The sequence below is a fragment of the Pinus tabuliformis genome, chromosome 8 (genome assembly GCF_031772625.1).
Source record: "Pinus tabuliformis cultivar Carrire ecotype Pingquan chromosome 8, CPIR1, whole genome shotgun sequence".
NCBI classification, from domain to species: domain Eukaryota; kingdom Viridiplantae; phylum Streptophyta; class Pinopsida; order Pinales; family Pinaceae; genus Pinus; species Pinus tabuliformis.
Genome location: NC_142294.1, coordinates 1,689,742,934 through 1,689,762,588, shown reverse-complemented (window position 1 = coordinate 1,689,762,588; position 19,655 = coordinate 1,689,742,934). Strand labels below are relative to the sequence as shown.

Here is a 19,655-nt window from a genome sequence, read left to right as displayed (position 1 = left end):
CGAAAAAGTTCAACGTGGAGTCTCCTTTAGTTTTTTCAGACTCTCTAAAATTGAAAAACGCCGAGTTTCTCCTATACTGGGCTCGTTAAACTTTTACAGTAGAGGACCTGTTCAATTACAAACAGGAACGAACCACTCCTTCCTAGGGTTCGAATTTAAACTAGGTTGGACTCGTCCGAAGGATGAGCTTATAATCAAGCATATGTTATCCTCCTCAAGCTTGTTAAAAATAAAGAGGTACTTGCCAGAAATGGTGGGGGAAAAGAGAGAAGAATGAACCTGTTTGTCACCTTTTGTCTCAGAAGAAACTTTATTACCACTCTTGAACACGACACTTTTTATTCACCTGGGTTGGGAAATCTTTTACCTCACAGTTGACCAAACCACTTTGAAAGTCTTTAACCGGGTTCCGGGGATTAACTTTGAGTTATTCGTCACCAAGCCATCTGTTGTGTCGTTATGTGTTCAAGAGGTCTGCAAGCAAAAACTTTCATCTGCAAAATACTTGTCATCCATTTGACCATCCCTGAGTCAGTCCTTACAGCAACATTTCTTCAACTTGAACAATGATTTCGTGTTGCGGGCTTGCCTGCAACGGGTCGCTTTCTATCGACATCGACACATTATCTAGAAAGATGACTTAGGAATCGACAGTACCTTGAAGTCTGCATGCATCAATGGCAGGTTTCTCGCCTTTGACGTCAGTTTACATCATTGACTTTCGATCAAAGGATTCCGTGAAGTGTTCGACATCAAAACATCTATTCACATTTCACGGGTTGTGCTTGGTACTTTGAGGACCATTGACATTACTGGTGGTTTCTCTCACGCTTGTTAACAGTTTACATCATTGACTGGTAATCAAGTGGTTTCTAACATGTTCGACATCGAATCATTTAATCACATGCTAGAATCGTACCAATTCGGGAAGTAGAAGTGAAGACCCTGGATCTAGTTTCTACCATCCAGGCTGCGAGGAGTTTTGTATTCATTATCTATGTAGACTAATCATAAACAGATGGCTGCGTCCATACTGTGTCTACAAAAGTCTATAAAAATGATGTACTGCAAGATCATTCCTGTATCAGAATAGTTAGTCCATTAGTTAAAGTTTTGAATCTGAGTATGGGAATGCCTACCTCAGTGATGATATAATCTTATCCATGTATTTTGTGTTGAAAATTGCAGGTTCCAACCAGGCCATCCACAAGGCAATCCTTGAAATGATAAAGCGCTTCACCCTTCCTAGAATTACAAAACCCTACTCTATTCCAGGCTTCGCACTTTAGGGGGCAATCTGTTACACTAAAAAATGTCACCTTGACTACTTACAGTTAGTATGGCTCAAATCAACAGTCATGCTACCCTCTTAGGCAAGTCTCATGCCTCTGTTATCCATCTCAAACTCAAAGAAGAGAGAAAGTCTTGTAAAAACTATGTTTATCTCTGGGGTCGCAGGTTCTCTCTAGCCTTACCTGCGGGGACGCTGACCTTGTTCACAAAATCTGCGTCCATGGACGCTCTGTATGTTAAGGGACAGGTGCGTCCCTCTGTAAAAGGCAAAATGCGCGAGTTTTATCTTGAAAAAGTTACTTGTGGTTACTTCTAGAACATTCTAGAGGTCGGTTTGATGAAATGGATGCGCCTCCAGTTGGTTCATGTATCTCTATTAAGGGGGAACTTATCCCATCAATAAGGGAGCTATCCCACCCAAAGAGGGGGATGATCCCATTGATAGTGGACCTGAATAACCTCTTTACAGCACTATAAATAAAGGCATTGAGCCAGAAGGAGAAGAGGTTGGAGCTATACATTTTCTTTGGGTAAATGCTGCAGGATTTAGGTCTTCCATTAGAGCCTTTGTGAGGAGAGATTGTCTTCACTTGATTCTACTTGGGAGAGGGTGAGCTTTGTCAAAGTAGAGGAAAACCCTTGATGGACCCTGGGAGGAACTTTCACAACACCAAGGCCAGGTTGTAAGAGTTTCTTTGTTTCGTTATTAATACAAACTGGTTTATTTTTCTCAATAGCTTGTGTTAATGAGTTATTTCATGTGTTCCTTGGTCTGCATGTTGAATATATGTTTTATTATATGAAATGCAAGTGCTTGGTAATTGTTTGATTGTTTGTGGTTGCAGGAATTGACTTGAAGGAGGAGCTCATCCGGATCGTCAAGAACGGACTTCAACAACAGCGTTTTGGAATAAGGTAAGCCTAAACACTTGTAGTTTTCATGTTGTAAAAGGTGTATTTAGAGAAAGATCATTCCATTTTGTCTTGTTTGTCATTAGAACGTCTTAGACTTCTAGGAAGGTCAGTCGTGTCCGCACCCTTGACCAATTCCGTGTGACACCCCTCTCCATTCATTACTAACATCCCCTCATCAGTGGATATTCATGAAAGAATTGGTGGTTTTTAGGTGTTCTTGGTCCTATTGGAAGCCACATATCTTGTCTAAAAACTATTTTCACTTTGATCTACTCCTTAAACTAAGTTATTTTCAAAAAAGCTTAGTGTTATCTCCCCTCATCCACTCCTTTCATCCATATTAACCCTAACTCTATTATATAACTCCCCTATATTACCCTTTCCCTAGTATTATAACACCATGGTGTATAAACCCCAAACATTGTATAAATATCCCTCCCCTTGGCATTATAGCCAATAAATCCTCTGTTAGGGATCAAATTGGCATCTGGTCACTTTGTTGAACCTAAGTCTAACCCCCTCCCCTCTTCTGAATCCATTTGGCCCCTTAAAACCCTCATTTGTCAAAGAAAACCTTATAGAAGACCTTGTTCTACCTATACCCGCTTTAATTTGCAAAAAATGAACAAAAACCCACTATTTTCGTTTATCCAAAGTATGGGCGCCGGGTTATTTTTAAATTTTATATTGAATGGACATTTAAAAAACCTTTGTAAACCCGCCATATCCCAAGAGTTTCCGCCCAGCACTGATCCCGAAAATAAATATTAAAATAATCCCGCCCCTTGTCATATCCACCGATCATCTCAGCGACCCGTCAACCGTCCGATCGAGCGCTTTTGATCGGATGGCCCTAATCCATATCGGACCGGCCCCGACGTCCGACAGATACCTTCCTATATCTGTCAGAAGGTGACGTCAGGCCTCCGCCACCCGTCATCCCCACAGCTCATCGGAGGTACACCTGACAAATCCTTCTTCCGTATCATAAGCGGTGCGATGAGAAACAACTAACCGCTCCCGGTTTTCGGTCGATCCACCCAGCCAACGTCACCACCACGTCATACCCACGTCAGTGCCACCCTGCCGTCGCGTCAGCCCATGCGTCCGCCCCCATGCCGATCTGTCTTGCCACTTCATCATCCCCGTGGACCAATCAGAACCTGCCACCTCACCCGATGACGTCATGCTCACGTCATCCAACCTTGACCCCACCTGATGACGTCATGTTGACGTCATCCAAAAAACGCTCCAATATGCCAAAAATCCATATTTAGGCCAATTTTCGCGTTTTTTCACACTTTTTGCCGCAAGAGCTATTGCTTTCTCTGCATGATTTTACGTCCAAATTATACCACCTTTGCTGAAATCAACTCGGAGACATCTAGCGCGCTATTTCCATAGTCATCCGTGACCATTGCTCGCTCTTTACCAGGTATTCTCCATTATAAATTCTTCATATGCCTACTTTGTCTGTGAATTTCCTCAAAAGAGCTTAAAGGACAAAAAACTCTCAAAATTCACCGGCGGAATCTTGGTGCCTTGCCCCCATTTACAACTGTGAACTCGAAAAACACCAGCTGAGCCTTGTTTGCTTGTACTTTCACAAAAAACTGCACTTTGTTCGCGCAATCGCGAAACAACTTACTCAAATTGCACCTACCTGTTAAAAAGACAGATTGAGACCACACATTGGTCTTATTTTCACTTTAAACAGTATTTCAATTGCTGCAGTTGTTTCACTCACCCTCTGTTCCATCCAATTCACATTTCTCCCTCAAAGAAAACTCTTTGTGTTGCTCTGCATAGCAACTCTATCCATAATTCTAGGAGAAGTCATGGATCCACCAGTAGCTCCAATAGCATTAAACGTTGCTCCATTAAATGCCCCTCAGAGACAATTGGAATGGCAGTCTCTGGCAGACATGGACTATCAGATTTCAGAGGAAATGCTGATGGGTACTAAGTTCCACATCCACCTGCTCAATGAATTGAAGGCCAAGCATGAGGCTGGAACAGATGTGCTGGGCATATGGGACTCATTCCTCCCTATTTTCAAGCTCCCTCAAGTTAACCAATTCCCTGATTTGATCCATCTGTGTGCTGAAAATTATGACCCCACTCAGAGGGCAGTTCTTGACCATTCAGGGTCAGCTGTGTTTTATGTCACCCCAGAAGCTATCAAGGATATGCTCTGCTTCAGGACTGAGAAGAAACTGGTCCCTCTATCACTTGTAGACCTGATAAATCAAGGAGCCAGAATGACAGATGCTCAGGTCACCAAACTAAACCAGCTATACATTGGCTCTGACTCTGTGAAGTATCCTCCTATCAATCAGGTATGCCTCAACCAACTGGGCAGAGATCTGGCAGACATGATTAGTCCCATTTTGGGCTACAACTCCATTGAGTTTGTTGATCAAACTATGCTGGTAATCATGCTCATGTTTGCTCCTGGCAAGTCTCCTATCTGCTGTGACTATGCCACCTATATAGTAGACAAAATACATGAGCAACTAATGAACCTGGCAAGAGAAAGAGTGTTCAGGTATACCTCCTACATTTACCACTTGATCTTATATCATCAACACCAGAAATTCTCTTTTCCAATCAAAAAAGAGGATGCCCAAGGCAATCCAAGATCAGTGGTCTATTGGTCATCTGTTTTCCACTGTAGAGGTGAAACTCCTTATACTTATTGTGAGTTCATAGATCAGTTCATCCACCCAGCTATGTCAATGATGATGGGCTCACCTCCTCCAAGGCTCATAGATGAAATGCAAAGGATCCTGCAGTTATCCAAATCATACAGCATTGGGGACTGGTACTTTTACCAGCACCACACCGTCATCAGGATGTATGGGTGTGAATTGCCTCCCTACAGACTACCCAAATATGTGCCTATGAGGCCATTTGCCCTAGAATACTTCAGGCAGTTTGGCAATGTGCTTCAGTTTTCAGGCAAAGGCAAGAAAGCACAGTTGAAAGTCAGGAACCAATTGGGCCACTTTGTCTATAACCAAAGGGAGGAAGGTTGGAGAGAAGCAGACAGGATGCTTGAGTCCCTTGGCCTTCAAACCAGTTTCCTCTGGAAACCTTATGACCCCAACCACTTCATCACTTTGAGAAGGCTCAGATATAGGCTCTCTGGCTATGATCATGTAAAGATCCCTCACATTGAAAAACATGAAAACCAAGCAAAATGGAGGAGAGGAACCCTAGAAGAGCCGGTTACACAAGAAGAGTTGAATCAAAGAGCGGTGAGGAATCTTAAAAAGATGGCTGACCTTGAACTTTGTTCACAGGTGTTTTCACTGCCAAGCACACAAGTGGGAGCAGTTGCATCCTCCTAGATTGTAAATCAGCAAGCACCCAAAGCCACTGAAGATATATCTAGCAAGGGCAAGGAAAACGAGATGGATACTGAACAGCCACCGCATGAGAAGGTGCAGCAACAACAGCAACAGGTACAACAAAAACAACAACAACAGGAATTGCAGCAAGAAGAAGGGCAGCATAATAAAGAGCAACCCCCACAACAAGAAGGGGCAGTTGAGGCCCCAATTTCCACAGAACAGCAGGCACAAAATAGGGTGCCTCCTAGGCAAGAAACATCAGTTGATGCATCAATCCTCCAAACTCCACAAAAGGAGGATACTAGCAGAAAAAGGGACAGAGAGACTCCCTGGACCACATCAGAAAGTCATGGTGAGAAAAGACAGAGATTGAACCCTTTCTCTGATGAGGAAATGCCAACAGGGCAGTCTCTGGGCATGGGCCCAGCTAGCAGGGAAGCATCTGCAAGTTCCTTCCAAGAGGAACAAAACAGAACTGTGGGAGGAGAAGTCAGCTCCTCTAGCCAGCAGAGGGAGGGTGAACTGAGCATCAAACAGTAGTTCATAGACATAAAGAAAAGAAATGAGCTCATAAAAATACAACTCTACAATCATTTGCTGAAGATGGCTCCCACTAACCAGCAAAGACTGATGTCTGCTTTTGATGTTAGTGAAGGCAAGATGATCATGAGTCATTTCTTGCTAGCTGTAGCACAGCCCCAATCTCATGCAGATTATATAAGGACCAATCTTGAGGTCCTTTCCAAAGACATCCACCCAATGGATAAAATTGAGTTGCATAAGCAAACAGGTGAGATGGTCTATGCCTCCTTGGCTGACAAAAAACTGGACAATTATAGGCTGGAATATAGCCTTAATAATACAGCTGCCCAACTTGAGTTGGAAAGGGCATCATCACAGGCTAAGGACAACAGAATTAGGTCCTTAGAAGATATAATTATTGAGATTGGGCATGATCCCAAAGATATCAAGGGCATCCAGGAGATATTGAAGTTAAGGGATGCAGACATGGCTGCTTTGAAGAAAAATATCAAAATGCCAGCCACAATCCACCCCCAAACAGATGAGGTTGCCCAGTAGAGGCATGATCAAGAGGCCTCAACCTTGCTGGTGTCTCTATATAAGCAGTTAATCCAGACACAAGAAAAGCTGGGAGAATCAGAGGCTGCACAGGTAGCACTACAGGCAGCTTTGAAGCAAAGAGAAGAAGGTCAGACCTCCCAGCCTCCTCCTGAAGTAATAAACCTTGAGGAAACTGATCCAATCACTGTTCCTCCTCCTCAACAAGCAGAACAGGCAGCAACATCCACTTCAGCAGCACCACCAGCGACAGAGCAGGCCCCAAGCCTGGACATGCAAAAGCTGAGGAATGAGATCCAGGTCCTGGAAGCTCAAATGACAGAGCTGAATGAGACCAGGGATAAATTGGCCAAAGTGAATGACAGATATGACAAATCCAAGCAGTCTGTGGCAGAAAAGGGTAGGGAGATAAAATCCCTCAAAGATAGAATCAAAGAGCTAGAAAATGAGCTCAAATTAGATAAGGTGGTGGCTGAGCTCAAAATAGTGCTGTGGGCTAACATTGGCCAATCTATTAATGAGCAATGGCAATATATTGAAACAATCCATGAGTAGTTGGAGCTCATTCCAAAAGCACAGACTGAGATTCAAAGATCAAGAGCTGCTCTAAGCAACATGCCTGAAATAGCCACCAGGATGATTAATGTGCTTAACAATAGGACAAGTACTCAGTTGGCTGCCATGGGGATCTCAAATAGAACTGAGCACATTCAGTTAATCAAAAGGGTTCTTACACTGAGAAACTTAGTACAAACATTAGAGAGAAGAACCCAAGATATGCAGACTGAGGTAAATAAGTTTTTGGAGAAGTTTCAGGTGTTAGAAAACAGAGGGCTCCCTAGCTTACTGAACAGTGCAGGGAGATTGTTCACACATGACCAATATGCCAAAAGGGTTAACACATTTTCCACAAGTCAGATCAATGAGAAACCCAGCACCTCAGAAGAAACAGGGCCAGCCACAGGACAGACTCTCTACAACAGAGTAGAGAATTTATTTTTTATAATGAATGAAATCAAACACCTGTTTGAGGTGCCTCCCAATGTTTATAAGTATACAGAGGCAGAGGAGACTATGGATGCCATTCTCAGGCATCAACTACCTACACTAGAGTGGTGGACTAAGGCCATACAGACAATTTTATAAACAGGAAGCCATTCAACAAATTTTGATCATCGAAAATTCAAAATTTTCATACACAGGACAATCTAAGAAGAATCAGCATGCATTAAAGATTAAAGCTGAGCCAACTCAGCAGAAATTTCGGCCAACGAAGCAAAGTAGGAAGCTACAGGTGTCCAGGATGAGAAGCTACAGCAGAGCAGCTCCAAAAGCGCATTTCTCAGCATTTATGCAGATCACACCAACCGACTCAGTGGCCTCCAAAGGCCAAAATATCTTCTGACGAGCATAAAGATGCATTTACTTTGTATTCAATGATGTAATAACTTTCTGATCTAAATATCTTGAAAAGTTGGTGAAGATATTCAATTCTGAGATAACTTAGCACTCAGATATTTTGTAATGACCGATGGCATATATTTTCCCCTCGCACAAGCTTGCAGGGGTTGTTGTTGATCTCTCTTGAAGAAATTCTTATGCTGTAATCCTTTCAGAGTTAAATAAAGAAAGTGATGGAATTTCTCAAAGTTCTGAAGTGTTGAATGCGTTCTGGTGTCTGTTGAAAACTGCAGGATTCCTGTGTACTTCAAAATACAATAAGTTTCTGTAACTCTCTTTGTTATGTGCTTTAATCTTTTACAATCCATATATGTTTCTAGTTTCTAAGTGTTTAGCAACAAAGAAAAAGAATAACCTTCAGGACTTATTCATGCAATACCCTGAGTTCAATCCATGTTGTTAATGAATGTTTTTCTTCAGCTATAATCTTGATAAGTGTAATTCTTAATTGCTGCACTTTCAGAAAATATCTTTCACAGTGATCTTTGTTTCAGGAATTCAAGTTTGCTCCTATGCAACATGTTTCACTTTCACATCACCAGCTTAATAGAGAATTCTTAATTGCTTTCTGTTGGCTGACCATGCCCCACCACTTAAGTTTAAATTTGTTTGTTTGAGATACACAATAGGCCCTGCAGTCTGAACATCATCACTCCAGCATCTTAAAGCACTTCACAGCTCTAGACTCCATTGCCCAATGTTCTACTACTCTCTGAACACTACATCTTAAGCCCTGAAAGAAATCCTTCAACAAAAATATAAACCAAAACCTAAGCATAATAACTATCCTAAAAATCCTATCAAAACAGAGACAAATTATAAAGAGAGAGCCCTCTCTGATTACAGTTTGGCTAGAAACTGTGGTCCAAAGATTGGTTAGTGGTTACCCCGGCCGTATTCCTTTGGGAGTCATAGGGAACAACCTGGGTGTTAACAAACCCCAAGTAAAGCACAACTCAGTTGAGTCATCTGGGCTTTGTTAGTGCTTGAAATTTCACCTCAGGCTGAGAAAGGTAAACTTCAAGGCAACATCAAACCACTTAGCCTCGTAGCTAGCCCTACGGGGCAGGAGAGGGCTCTCTCCGGTCTATCTCGGCAAAGATCTTCAACATGCGAGATAACCAACAAGGAAACACTGATTTTAGGCTAGTAAACTGATAAAAGGTTTGATTTGGGATTTTTAGGGTTTTGGTGGAAAATTGGGGAAAGGCAATTCTGGGTGCAGGGATTGGACATAGTTTTTGCAGGGGGTTCTTTGGGGTAAGGTAGGAGACTGTACTGATGCCTTTAAATTAAATGGATGGATAGGAATGACTGGTGAGGAGCTAAAGAGAGCAAGAAACCATCAAGAGTTCTCTTTAGACAGATGAAAACATATAATATTAAGCAAACTTAAAAGCAGAGCATGACAATCATGAATTCTACTTTAACACTTCATTCGCCTAATTTGCAGAAGGAAAAGTAAGATGATGAATCACATAACAAATTCACAAGTACAAAGAGATACACACCATCAATACATGTAACCACAGGAATCCCAAAAAGACTGCAAAACCCTGGTCTTTCTTCCTTTGCCAAAACTGCAGAGATACAATGAGTAATACAATAGAGCTTCTCCCTCAAGAGTCCAACCATGAAAATGAGCAAGAAAGTACATAATATAGGCCATCTAACATCTTTCCCTGCCTCTAGGGGTCGAGCTCACTATCCTAGGAGCTGTTTCAACCAATTCTAAACTAAGCACTGAAAACTAGGCAATCAAAACAACTTGCCTCTATAAGCTAGGAAACCAATTCATTCATTAAATTTTTGCCTATCTTATGAATGAATCTTCTAGAAGAGATAAATAAGTGTCAAAATATCATAAAATTACATCATTTACAACAAGGAGGATGAAAATCAACTCCAAAAAGTCAAATCCAGTCAAAATTGCGTTTTGCTGAGCTGTAGGTTGAATTCTTGTGCAAACTGCCTGATGGGTCACCCGCAATTCCTGAATGGGTCGCGCGCCTTTGGAGGCACGTTTGACGCACTTCCAGGTGTCCACATGAGGCAAAAGTGGGCTTGTTGGAAAGGTCTAGCTGTCAACTTTCCAACCCAAGTAGTATTTCTAAATTTGGTGGTCATTTGCCCCTCCAAAATTGCAATCTCCCAAGACTTCTTCCTGTGTGTCAAAAATGTGGCTGAAAGTCAGTTTTTGCTTGTTTTTTGACTTTCTGGAGGCCCAAAACTTGGTGAAATTTCTTGGCAATGGCTGAGCAAGTGTAAATTTTCATGACAAATCCAAAAATTCTTATTTTTCCCAAAATGGAGTTGCCAAACGAAAGGGCGCGGTGGAGAAAACCTTTTTTTTGCCAGAAAAATCACAATTGACCCAAAATGCTCAAAATTTTTTGAAATTTGTGCTGGAGTTGAGTTATGTAGTATCATGCTCCTTCAAAGAAGCCTCAGCCAAGATGTGGAGGGGCTCAGGCCTTTTCCTTCTTTTTTGTGCTTTGGCCAACCGTCTTTGGAGCACTTTCATTCTTGCCTTGCATACGTGCATCCGCGCCCAATAATGATTTTTCATGTTCTTGAGCAAGTCCTTATCTTGGTTGGCCTTGGCCAACAACCTCTCCAAATGAGCATTGACTCGAAGAAGCATAGCCTCTCGCTCAATGGGTACCAAATCGCCGGGTCTCTTTTGAGCCAAGTTGCGGTCCTCATGGATCCTCCGCAACTCATCTAGAGTGTGCTCCTCCTCAAGTTGCTTTTTGTGCTGCTCCAAGTAGGTGATGGTCCAATTTTCCATGTCCAATCTTTGCTGCAATGAGTCATTTTCAGCTCTAAGGTGCTGAATGATCTCCTTTGACTCTAGGCTAGGAGAAATGATGTCAAGATCAACAACCTCTATGCCTAGAACACCTGATGGTCCCTCATCAATCTTGGGCTGTTTGCCTCTCTCTGGTACCTCTGCTGCTAAAGAAGGTGAGGCCCCTTCCACCTGGTGTGGAGATAACACTCGCTGAGCTGATGAAGACGGCGAGACCCCTTCCACCTGATGTGGAGAAAATACTCGTCGAGCCGCTGCAAATAAGGCCCTGTGGCCTCTCTGGTATGTGACCAATGGAGGAGAGCTGACATGTCTGGTCTCAAGAATATCATGCTGCTGTGAAGGCCCTCCCTCCTCATGAACAATCTCAGGATGTGGTGGTGGTGCTGTGAAAAACTCACGAGAGATAAACTCCTCCCATGGGATGCCATGCTGAGCCAACTGATGCATGACCACGAGCTGGACCAAACCATAATGATAGAGGCTCCTATATTGTTTTGCTGGGCTTTTCCTCTACATCAAGGGCACCATCCTCTCAATATTCTGGCACAAGAAAACAGGGATGTTCATCATCCGTACCCGTGTGAAATGCACCATGAAGCGAATATGGTATGAATACACACGTGAAAATCTGCCCTCACAGGTGAAATAGCGCATGATAAGACTCACCAAAGGAGCATACTCATTCCTCAAAAATCTGAAAGGAAATACACCTGTCAAGTGTCTCATAAATGCAGGTTTAATGTAAGGCTCGTACTGAAAACTGTCCAATATTTTGCGCTTGTTCCACACTTCTCCAACATTAGGTATCCCTGTTGCTAGAGCAATCACCTCGGGTGTCAATGTAAAATCCACCCCTGCAAGGTTCACATGCCCATCATGTAAATGCAAAACAAACAAGCGAGCCAACTCCCTGTGATGCTGAATCTGAGAGATCCTCTCACAAAACTCATAACATGACAGATAGCATAAACATGTGACTGCAATTCGACAAGCCTGCAAATCGGTCAAAGAGGTGGGCTCCTCTCTCCTATGGTGACCGCTCTTACCACCCCTGTCAGGCCTCCTATGTACCTCAACCTTCGGAGTTGACTCACGGTCACCACTCTGCTCATAGTCGGTCTCGGTTTCTGACATGGTTTTGAGAGCAAAGTGGCTGGAATATACTGCTGCTTCTGCTCAAAAATATGTTAGTTTAATTGTTGAAATGTTGTTTCAAGGGGACAAATAGTACAAGGGAAATGTTAGGGAAGGGAGACTTTTAAGAGAGTTAAGGGTAGGAATCATGATACACCCCATCACACAATTATCATTTGCAAAGTTTTTATGAGAAACAGGGTTTAGGATTAGATTCTTGATTTTTAGGAATAGGGGTAGGGTTTTAGGGCCTTTGGTATTTTTGGTAGAGAGATTGAGTAAAAATGATGAGGGAGGTGGAAATGGGATGTAGGGAAAAAGTGGGGGTGAAGAGGATGACCTTGAAAACAACAAGACAAACCCTAGCCTTACTAACACTTTGAGTTTCTTAAGAAAATATACATTGGACTCATTATTTCAAAATGATGACTTTAAAATACATCCTCATACTTTTCAAGCTTTGGCAAACAATGTATTTGAATGATGGGAGGCCTACCTGCAACCTTGAAGCAATCCGGGGTTGTTTTGCACCTTGCAGGCGAAATTTGGCAGAGGAATTCCCACCAGGTCGCACGCACTGCCCAACGGGTCACGCACCCTCAATGGGTTGCGCCTGTGTAAATTCTTAACTGGAATGGGCAACTTGAAGGTTCGCGCTCGCCCAACGGGTCGCGCGCCAGTCTCAATAGGTCGCGCGCACTCAGACTTCACAAATTCGCCCAAATTCTCTTCAACACAATTCTCTCTATTGCTTTGAGGCACAATGAAGACTAATGGAGGGAGAGTGAGGCTTTATATTCTTGTTTTAAATTGATTTCATTTCAAAACCCTCTTTCTAATGTTTATCATGAGACTTTTTCAAAATTGGAATGCTATTGACTTTATGGTTTCCTTTTGTCCTGAAATTGGTTGAACAGATGTTTTTCTTGAAATGTTTTGCAGAGATAGCTTCTGAGGAATCTTGGCGAAGGGGACCAAGGCTGCATGCTGAATTTCAAAGAATTTTGAATTTTTACAATTTTTTACAAATTTTTGAGAAAATGACCTTGGGCTTTAAAAAAAGGGTTTTTAAATCCAAGGTAAAAATTAGATGTACAAGATGAAATCTTTTGAAGAAACACTCTGATAGTCATCCCTCTGGCCTGCTGGGCATTTATTGACTTTTGAAGACCTGACCTTAAAGAAAAATTGGACCCAAACCCTAGACCTAGGACTTTTGACCTCAAGACAAGACAAGTAACCTTGAAATAGTTTATTGACTGAAACAACTTGATCCACCAGTGCCAAGAGGGGAGTAAAGACACCATCTCCTCCATCAGTGTTATGGCATGCCTGATGGAATTCAATAAGATGAAACTGATGAGACACCTACTTATGCAAATGCAAAGAGCTTTTATCGTTGATGGAGGGCTACTAGACTGACTCTAATAGGCTTAAGATAACTCCCCCACAACCCACCTTTCCTAGGTTACCTTTAGAGGCCCCATCGAAGAATATGCAGTGATCATCCAAAGCAGATCTCCATTTGATGAATTCCTATTCTTCCAGACGAATTTCCCAATGAGAAGGGGCTTTAGCGAGAGGAGTGGATATATTCTGATGATTTGGAACAAGCTCTGTTAACCATTAATCTTCCTCACTGGCCAGAATCATGCCATTTCTTATGGTGGGTTTGGTTTCTAAGGCCTCCCCAACAGAGCTTTGAAATTAGTGATAATTCTGACTGGATTACAACTCTCCTCCCTAAATATTCTGTTGTTCCTCTCCAACCACAGTTTCCAGCATGTGAATTTGGGGATCCACATCTAGCCAGCCTTGAGAAGGCTTTTTTTGGAGAGGCAGAACAGGGATAACTTGGCCCAGTTTCTTAGCAGGTCTTGAATATTTCTTGGAAGCTCTATTTTGTCAGGTCCTAACATCAGGACACCCTTCCAAACTTCTTGAGCAAAGGGGCACAATAAGAATAGGTAGTTAGTCATTTCTTCATCCGATGAAAAAACAGGGCACCCGGAGGGACCTTCCATTCCATGCTTCCTCAGGTTATCTCTAGCGAGGATACTTTTATGCACCGCAGTCCAACAAAAGAAGTTAATTTTGGGACAGAAGGAAAAGACCAAATAAATTTCCATTGAGTTGGCTCTGGGGGGATGCTAGGGACAACCATCATACTTTTGTAACCTTCTGCTGCTGAGTAAGAGCCTGAAAGAGAACCCCACCTTCTTTTGTCCTTAGAAGAGGCCTTTAAGGGAGATTTTCCTTAGAGCAAATCCAACAATAAATTGGCTTCACCATCCAGCCAATGAGGGACCGCCCCCAAATTCTAACCATCCCATAGACTTTCTACCTCATTTGTCCAATTGGAGATGTCCCAAAGGGTTTCCAGATTGTTGGCCTGAAGCCAAGCTCTGATATTTACCAGTTCTACCATCTGATTCAAGGGCTGATCTCCATGAATCGAATCTTCCTAGATTTTTATTTTTTTCCCATTACCTGGGATCCAATAAAGCTTATGACTGAAAATTTTCAAAGCTGTGAGACATAGTTTGAAAACTGGTGATCCTTTGGAAATTCTAGGAGGCTGCTCGAAGCACCTCAAATGCTGCCCATGAAAATATTTTTTCCACATAACTCTCTTTCTCCAACTAGGATTCCCAGAAACAATGTTCCAAAGGAGCTTGGAGCCTAGACCAAGATTTTGGGCTGCCAGATCCTACATTTGGAGACCTCCTTCCAAGAATGCCTTCTTAATAGTATCCCAATTAACTAAATGGAGCCTTCTTTCATTATTTTTCCCTCCCTCCCACAGACATATTCTCAGGAGATCATCCACTTTACTAATAAAGGTTTTAGGGGCTAGTAGAATGGAGTTCTGATAAACTGGGAGACTTATGAGAACATATTTCATAAGGATTACCTCCCCAACATTATTCAACCATGAGGCTCCCCAAGCTTGTATTCTGGGTTTTAGCTTGTCTAGCAGGGGCATCTAGTGAGCTACCTTAGGATTTGATTTGAAGACTAGGATCCCAAGATACTTAAATGACTGCCAGGTCAGGGTTCTTTCCATTTCTAATAGCCTTTCTATGTCTGTCAAATCTTTGATTGAGAAATTCTAGCCATAGATCGTGCTTTTTAGATAGTTAATCTTGCTACCCAAAACCTCCCTATCTAGCTCCTTCTTGAAGGTTCTAGCAGAATTTATCCTAGCTCCTCCAAGCAATAATGTATCATCAACAAACTAGACATGATTTATGTCTTTAACATTGTGAGCCATTCTCAGGCCTGGTAGAGTTTGGATCTGTCGTCAGTAGTCTAGATGGAAGCTGAGCACCGAAGCTTGAATGGCGTATAGAAGTGGGGACAAAGGGAAACCTTGTCTTAGCCCCCTCGAGGCGTGGAAAAATTTCGTTGAACCACCATTAACCAGAGGTGCTATCCAAGGGGAGGCAATGCAGGCTTTCACCCAAGTTATGAGAATTTTTGACAAGCCAAATTTCTCCATCACAGAAAACAGGAAATCATGTCTCACCCTGTCAAAGGAATTTGTCAAATCTAGCTTAATCACCATGCCTTTATCTTTTTCATGACAGCTTGAATGAATTTCTTCTTGCACCAGCACAATATTGTCAAGAATCTTTCTCCCTTTTATGAATCCTCCTTGGTTTTCAGGGATGATGACCGGCAAAATTTTCTTAATACTGTTGGCTATTATTTTTGTAATCAGCTTATAACTTGTATTACAAAAATAGATGGGCCTGAATCTGCTAAAATCGATGGCGCCTTTGTCTTTTGGAATCAAGGCAAGGAAGGCCTAGTTGGTACTGCCTGCAATCTTGGTGCAGGTCTCAGATTTACGGATCATTCTCAGAAGGTCTTTTTTAATTGTAGTCCAGCAAGTTAGGTATAACCTTGCAGTGAACCCATCAGGGCCCGAGGCTTTATCTGGATCCATGCAATCCAAAGCTTCTTTAATCTCATTCATATTGTTCAGATTAGTCAGCATAATATTGTCAGAATCTTGAACACAGTGAGGAATAAGATCAATCGGATAGGCTTGAGAATCGATAGGAGGGTCTTCCGGGCTAGAGTAAATATCTTTGAAGAAGGAGTGAGCTGTTTGCTTTATGCCTTTAGAATCTTTAACCACAGTGTTTTGATAATGAATTTCATTTACTGTTTTGAAGTGCTTGCGTGCTTCAGCTTGCTTATGGAAGTAGCTTGTATTTTTGTCTTCGGCCTGTAATCAAAGATTTCTGGACTTTATCTCCAGAACTCTTCTTCGTCCCTACTTGCTCTATGGAGATCTTTCTACAGCTCTACTTCTTTTTGAAGAAGGATTTGGGTTACATTGAATTCTCCATTGTTAATTGATGGCCTGCTAAACTGTCATGCATCTCCTTTCTTTTGGCGGTGGGCGTTTTCAACCTTTTAGCCCACTCCTTGATCTCCCTTTTAAGTCTCCTCATTTTTTCTTCCCACACAAAGAAAGGGGATCCTTCATGAACTTGCCAGTTCCAAGCCTTGGGGACCACCTCCTAGAATCCTTCTTGAAGAATCCATAGAGAACTAAATCTAAAGGGAATGGGGCCAAGATTTCCATCCAAGGAGAGCTCAAGCAGAATGGGTTTATGGTCAGAGGTGTAGCTCGGCAGAATTTTAGAGGTGGCCATTAGACCACAAGTCAAGAAGGAGGATTGGACTAGAAATATGTCCAGACGAGCAACAATGAGGCCGGGGCCTATCCTTTTGTTTGACCAGGTGAATTTCCTAGATGTGGGCTAGATATCCTCCAATTCCCAATCTAAAATGAGGTCTTCAACCCATTCTCTAGCTAGGTCCCTAACCATCGAGCCCCCCTTTTTCTCTTCTGCAGCTAGCGTAACATTCAAATCAATTGCAATAATAATATTTTATAGGTTGTGCAAGAAAAGATAGGATTGGAGCTAGTCCCAACAAATTTTTTTCTCATATGGTAAGACCAGAGCATAAAGATTGAACATACTTGGTGGACAGATTCTTTATGGAGGAGCTTAGTGAGTAGCCAATGGGGGCAACATTTTTCTTGAATGAGATTATTTTTGGAGCTGGCCCAAAAGGAGGCAATCACTCTAGAGGCGCCTCTAGCATTGACTACTCTCGCTTAGCCTTTATGCCAAAATGATTTGCTTGCTTGAAGGAGTAAAAGGTCCTCCAGTTTTGTCTCTTGGATGAGAAGGATTTCAGGCGAGTACATCCTTATAATGTCTTTCAGAGCTTCTTCTTTCAACCTGCTGCCTAACCCTCAGCAATTTTAGGAGACGTATTTCATTATTTACTGGCTTGGAAGGTTGTGGCTCCTTTTGGAGCCTAACCATGCTTGTGCCTAGATCTGGTATTCATCATTCCTTTGAGATTTTTCTGAGAGCCTTGGAGAACATCCATATAAGTTTTTTCCTCTCTCTGTTCCTTCTTAGACTTTCGACCCTTGGCCAACTTGATAGGAGTAACTTGCGAGCTGTCTGAATTTGAGACTCCATCTTCTGAATCTCCCTCGGAATCAGAGCCCAGACTGATGCGCTCCTCGTTTTCTTCTTTTTCCCCTTATTCATCCTCTGATGGAGGAAGAGTTGACTTTGGCTCTTCTTCTTTCACTTTCTTTGACGGGTCTCCTAGTTCCTCTTGGGTTCCAATGGCATCTGTCTTTACCCCAGAGGAAGAACCCTCTTTTGGAACTTCTTTGGCTTTTGGTTTAGGCCCGGGCTTCCCCAATGGACCTTAAGTTTTCTTCTCAGTTGGTTTTGGGACTGCCTTTCCCTTTTTGATTTCTTTCCATCCTTCTTCATCCACTTTGTCCCCGGTTGGAGCTTTTGGGAAATTTCATTGGAAGTGTCCATGTTCGTGACAGGTTCTACATTGAAAGGCAGTTGCTCGTAATCCAATTTTTGGTAGTGATGCCATTCTCTGACTGTAAGTTTTACCGCTTCGGGAAATCCAACTTCTAGATCGACTTCCACATAGATTCTTGTGCAGGTATATTGGCCCTTGTTATCTGCTTTGTCAATGAAATGGCCTACGTCATTTCCAATCTTCTGCAAGGTATGATAGCTCCAGTAATGGATCGGAAGATTGGGAAGCTGGACCCAAACTGGGACCTCTTTAGGGGTATTGATTGAGGGATCAAAGTCGGGGTCCACTTATTAAGATACAGACCCTAATTTCCCATAAAATACGGACTGTTTCTGAAAACCAAATCTCGATCTTCTTTGGAGGTGAACTAGAAAATGAAATACCCTCTTCCGAAAACATAGCAGATCTCATTGTTTTCCAGTTGGGGCCTCCAGTTGCGTTGGATCCAATCATCTCTTGTTTTTGTATAGGGCCAAAATCCCATAAATTGTCCTACCAACCCTCTGTCAGCCAGTGCTAGGGAGATTTTTATTGGTTGGTCTTCTGGTAGGGCGATCGCAGGAATCTCCTCCAGTTTTTTGATGAATTTTAGGACTTCTGGAATCAAACGTTTCTTCCCTTTCTGTGAGAGAAATATTTTGAATGCTTCTTTTGAAGAGATTGGTGGGGTGGGACAAGGCTCCCCACCCCCAGGCGCACTCATGGCGGTGGCTACGCTGCTCTGCGATCGCAAAACCCAAACGCGAATGTTATGCCAGCAGAAGCACTGGCCAGAGGAGGGAGGCAGAGCACGATTGTAGGGATGCCGGGAAGGATTGAAAGCCCAGCAGTAGGGTCTGCCAGGCAGGGGGCCTGTGGAAGGTCGTAGGGGCCGAGGAAGCAAGGGCGCGGGAGCTCCAGTTCAGAATGCGCGGGTAGATCACCCTGAAACTCAGCGCTGCCCTCCATTTTCATTGGAAGTGAAATATCGTATTAAATATAGGTTTGATCTAAAGTGGTCATTGTATTAAATATAAAATTTTGTCTTAAAATATTTTTGTCTCAAAATGCTTTTCTCTTAAATATAAAGGTTTGTCTTAAAATAATTTTGTCTTAAATTGTTTTTGTCCTAAAATAATTTTGTCTTAAACTATTTTTGTCTTAAATATAAAGTTTTTTCTTTAAATTTTTGTCTGAAACTACTTTTATCTTAAATATAAAGTTTTGTCTCAAAATATTTTTGTTTCAAATTAAAGTTTTGACTTAAAATATTTTTTTCTCAAACTACTTTTCTCTTAAAATATTTTTGTCTTAAACTATTTTTTTCTTAAATATAAAGTTTTTTCTTAAAATAGTTTTGTCTCAACCTATTTTTGTCTTAAAATCTATATTTAAGACAAATCAATTGATATTAATTTTTAATGTAAAATAACTAAAATAGAAAATGAGTTTTTGAGACAAAAGATTTCTTTTGTCTTAAAAAAAAGTCTCAAAAATGCCCTTGCTGTAATAGTGGTATTGCTGTGAATCGCAAGCTACTTCTCATAGGCGGATTCCAATCAGCAACTTTGATGAAGAGTGTTTAAATTTACGACTTTGAGTCTGCGAGATGGCATCGTGGAGCTGACATGCCCCCACCTCGAGCATACTTTGTGTGCTCTGCCACTTTTTCCAACGGACTTGTCTACGTGGCCGGTGGGATCAATGAGACTGTCAACCCTCTTGCCTCTACAGAA

At 42.1% G+C, this 19,655-nt stretch overlaps 1 protein-coding gene across 1 annotated transcript in view; it reads right to left on the bottom strand.

Annotated features, from left to right (window-relative positions):
* The window catches only part of LOC149242738 (GTP-binding nuclear protein Ran1A-like), a 48,139-nt gene extending 29,251 nt beyond the window's left edge, over window positions 1–18,888 (bottom strand). The window contains exon 1 of the mRNA XM_089370981.1: window positions 18,683–18,888. Coding sequence (XP_089227107.1) covers window positions 18,683–18,888 — 206 coding nt within the window. The remainder of the gene's footprint in view (window positions 1–18,682) is intronic.
* Window positions 18,889–19,655: the final 767 nt, after the last annotated feature.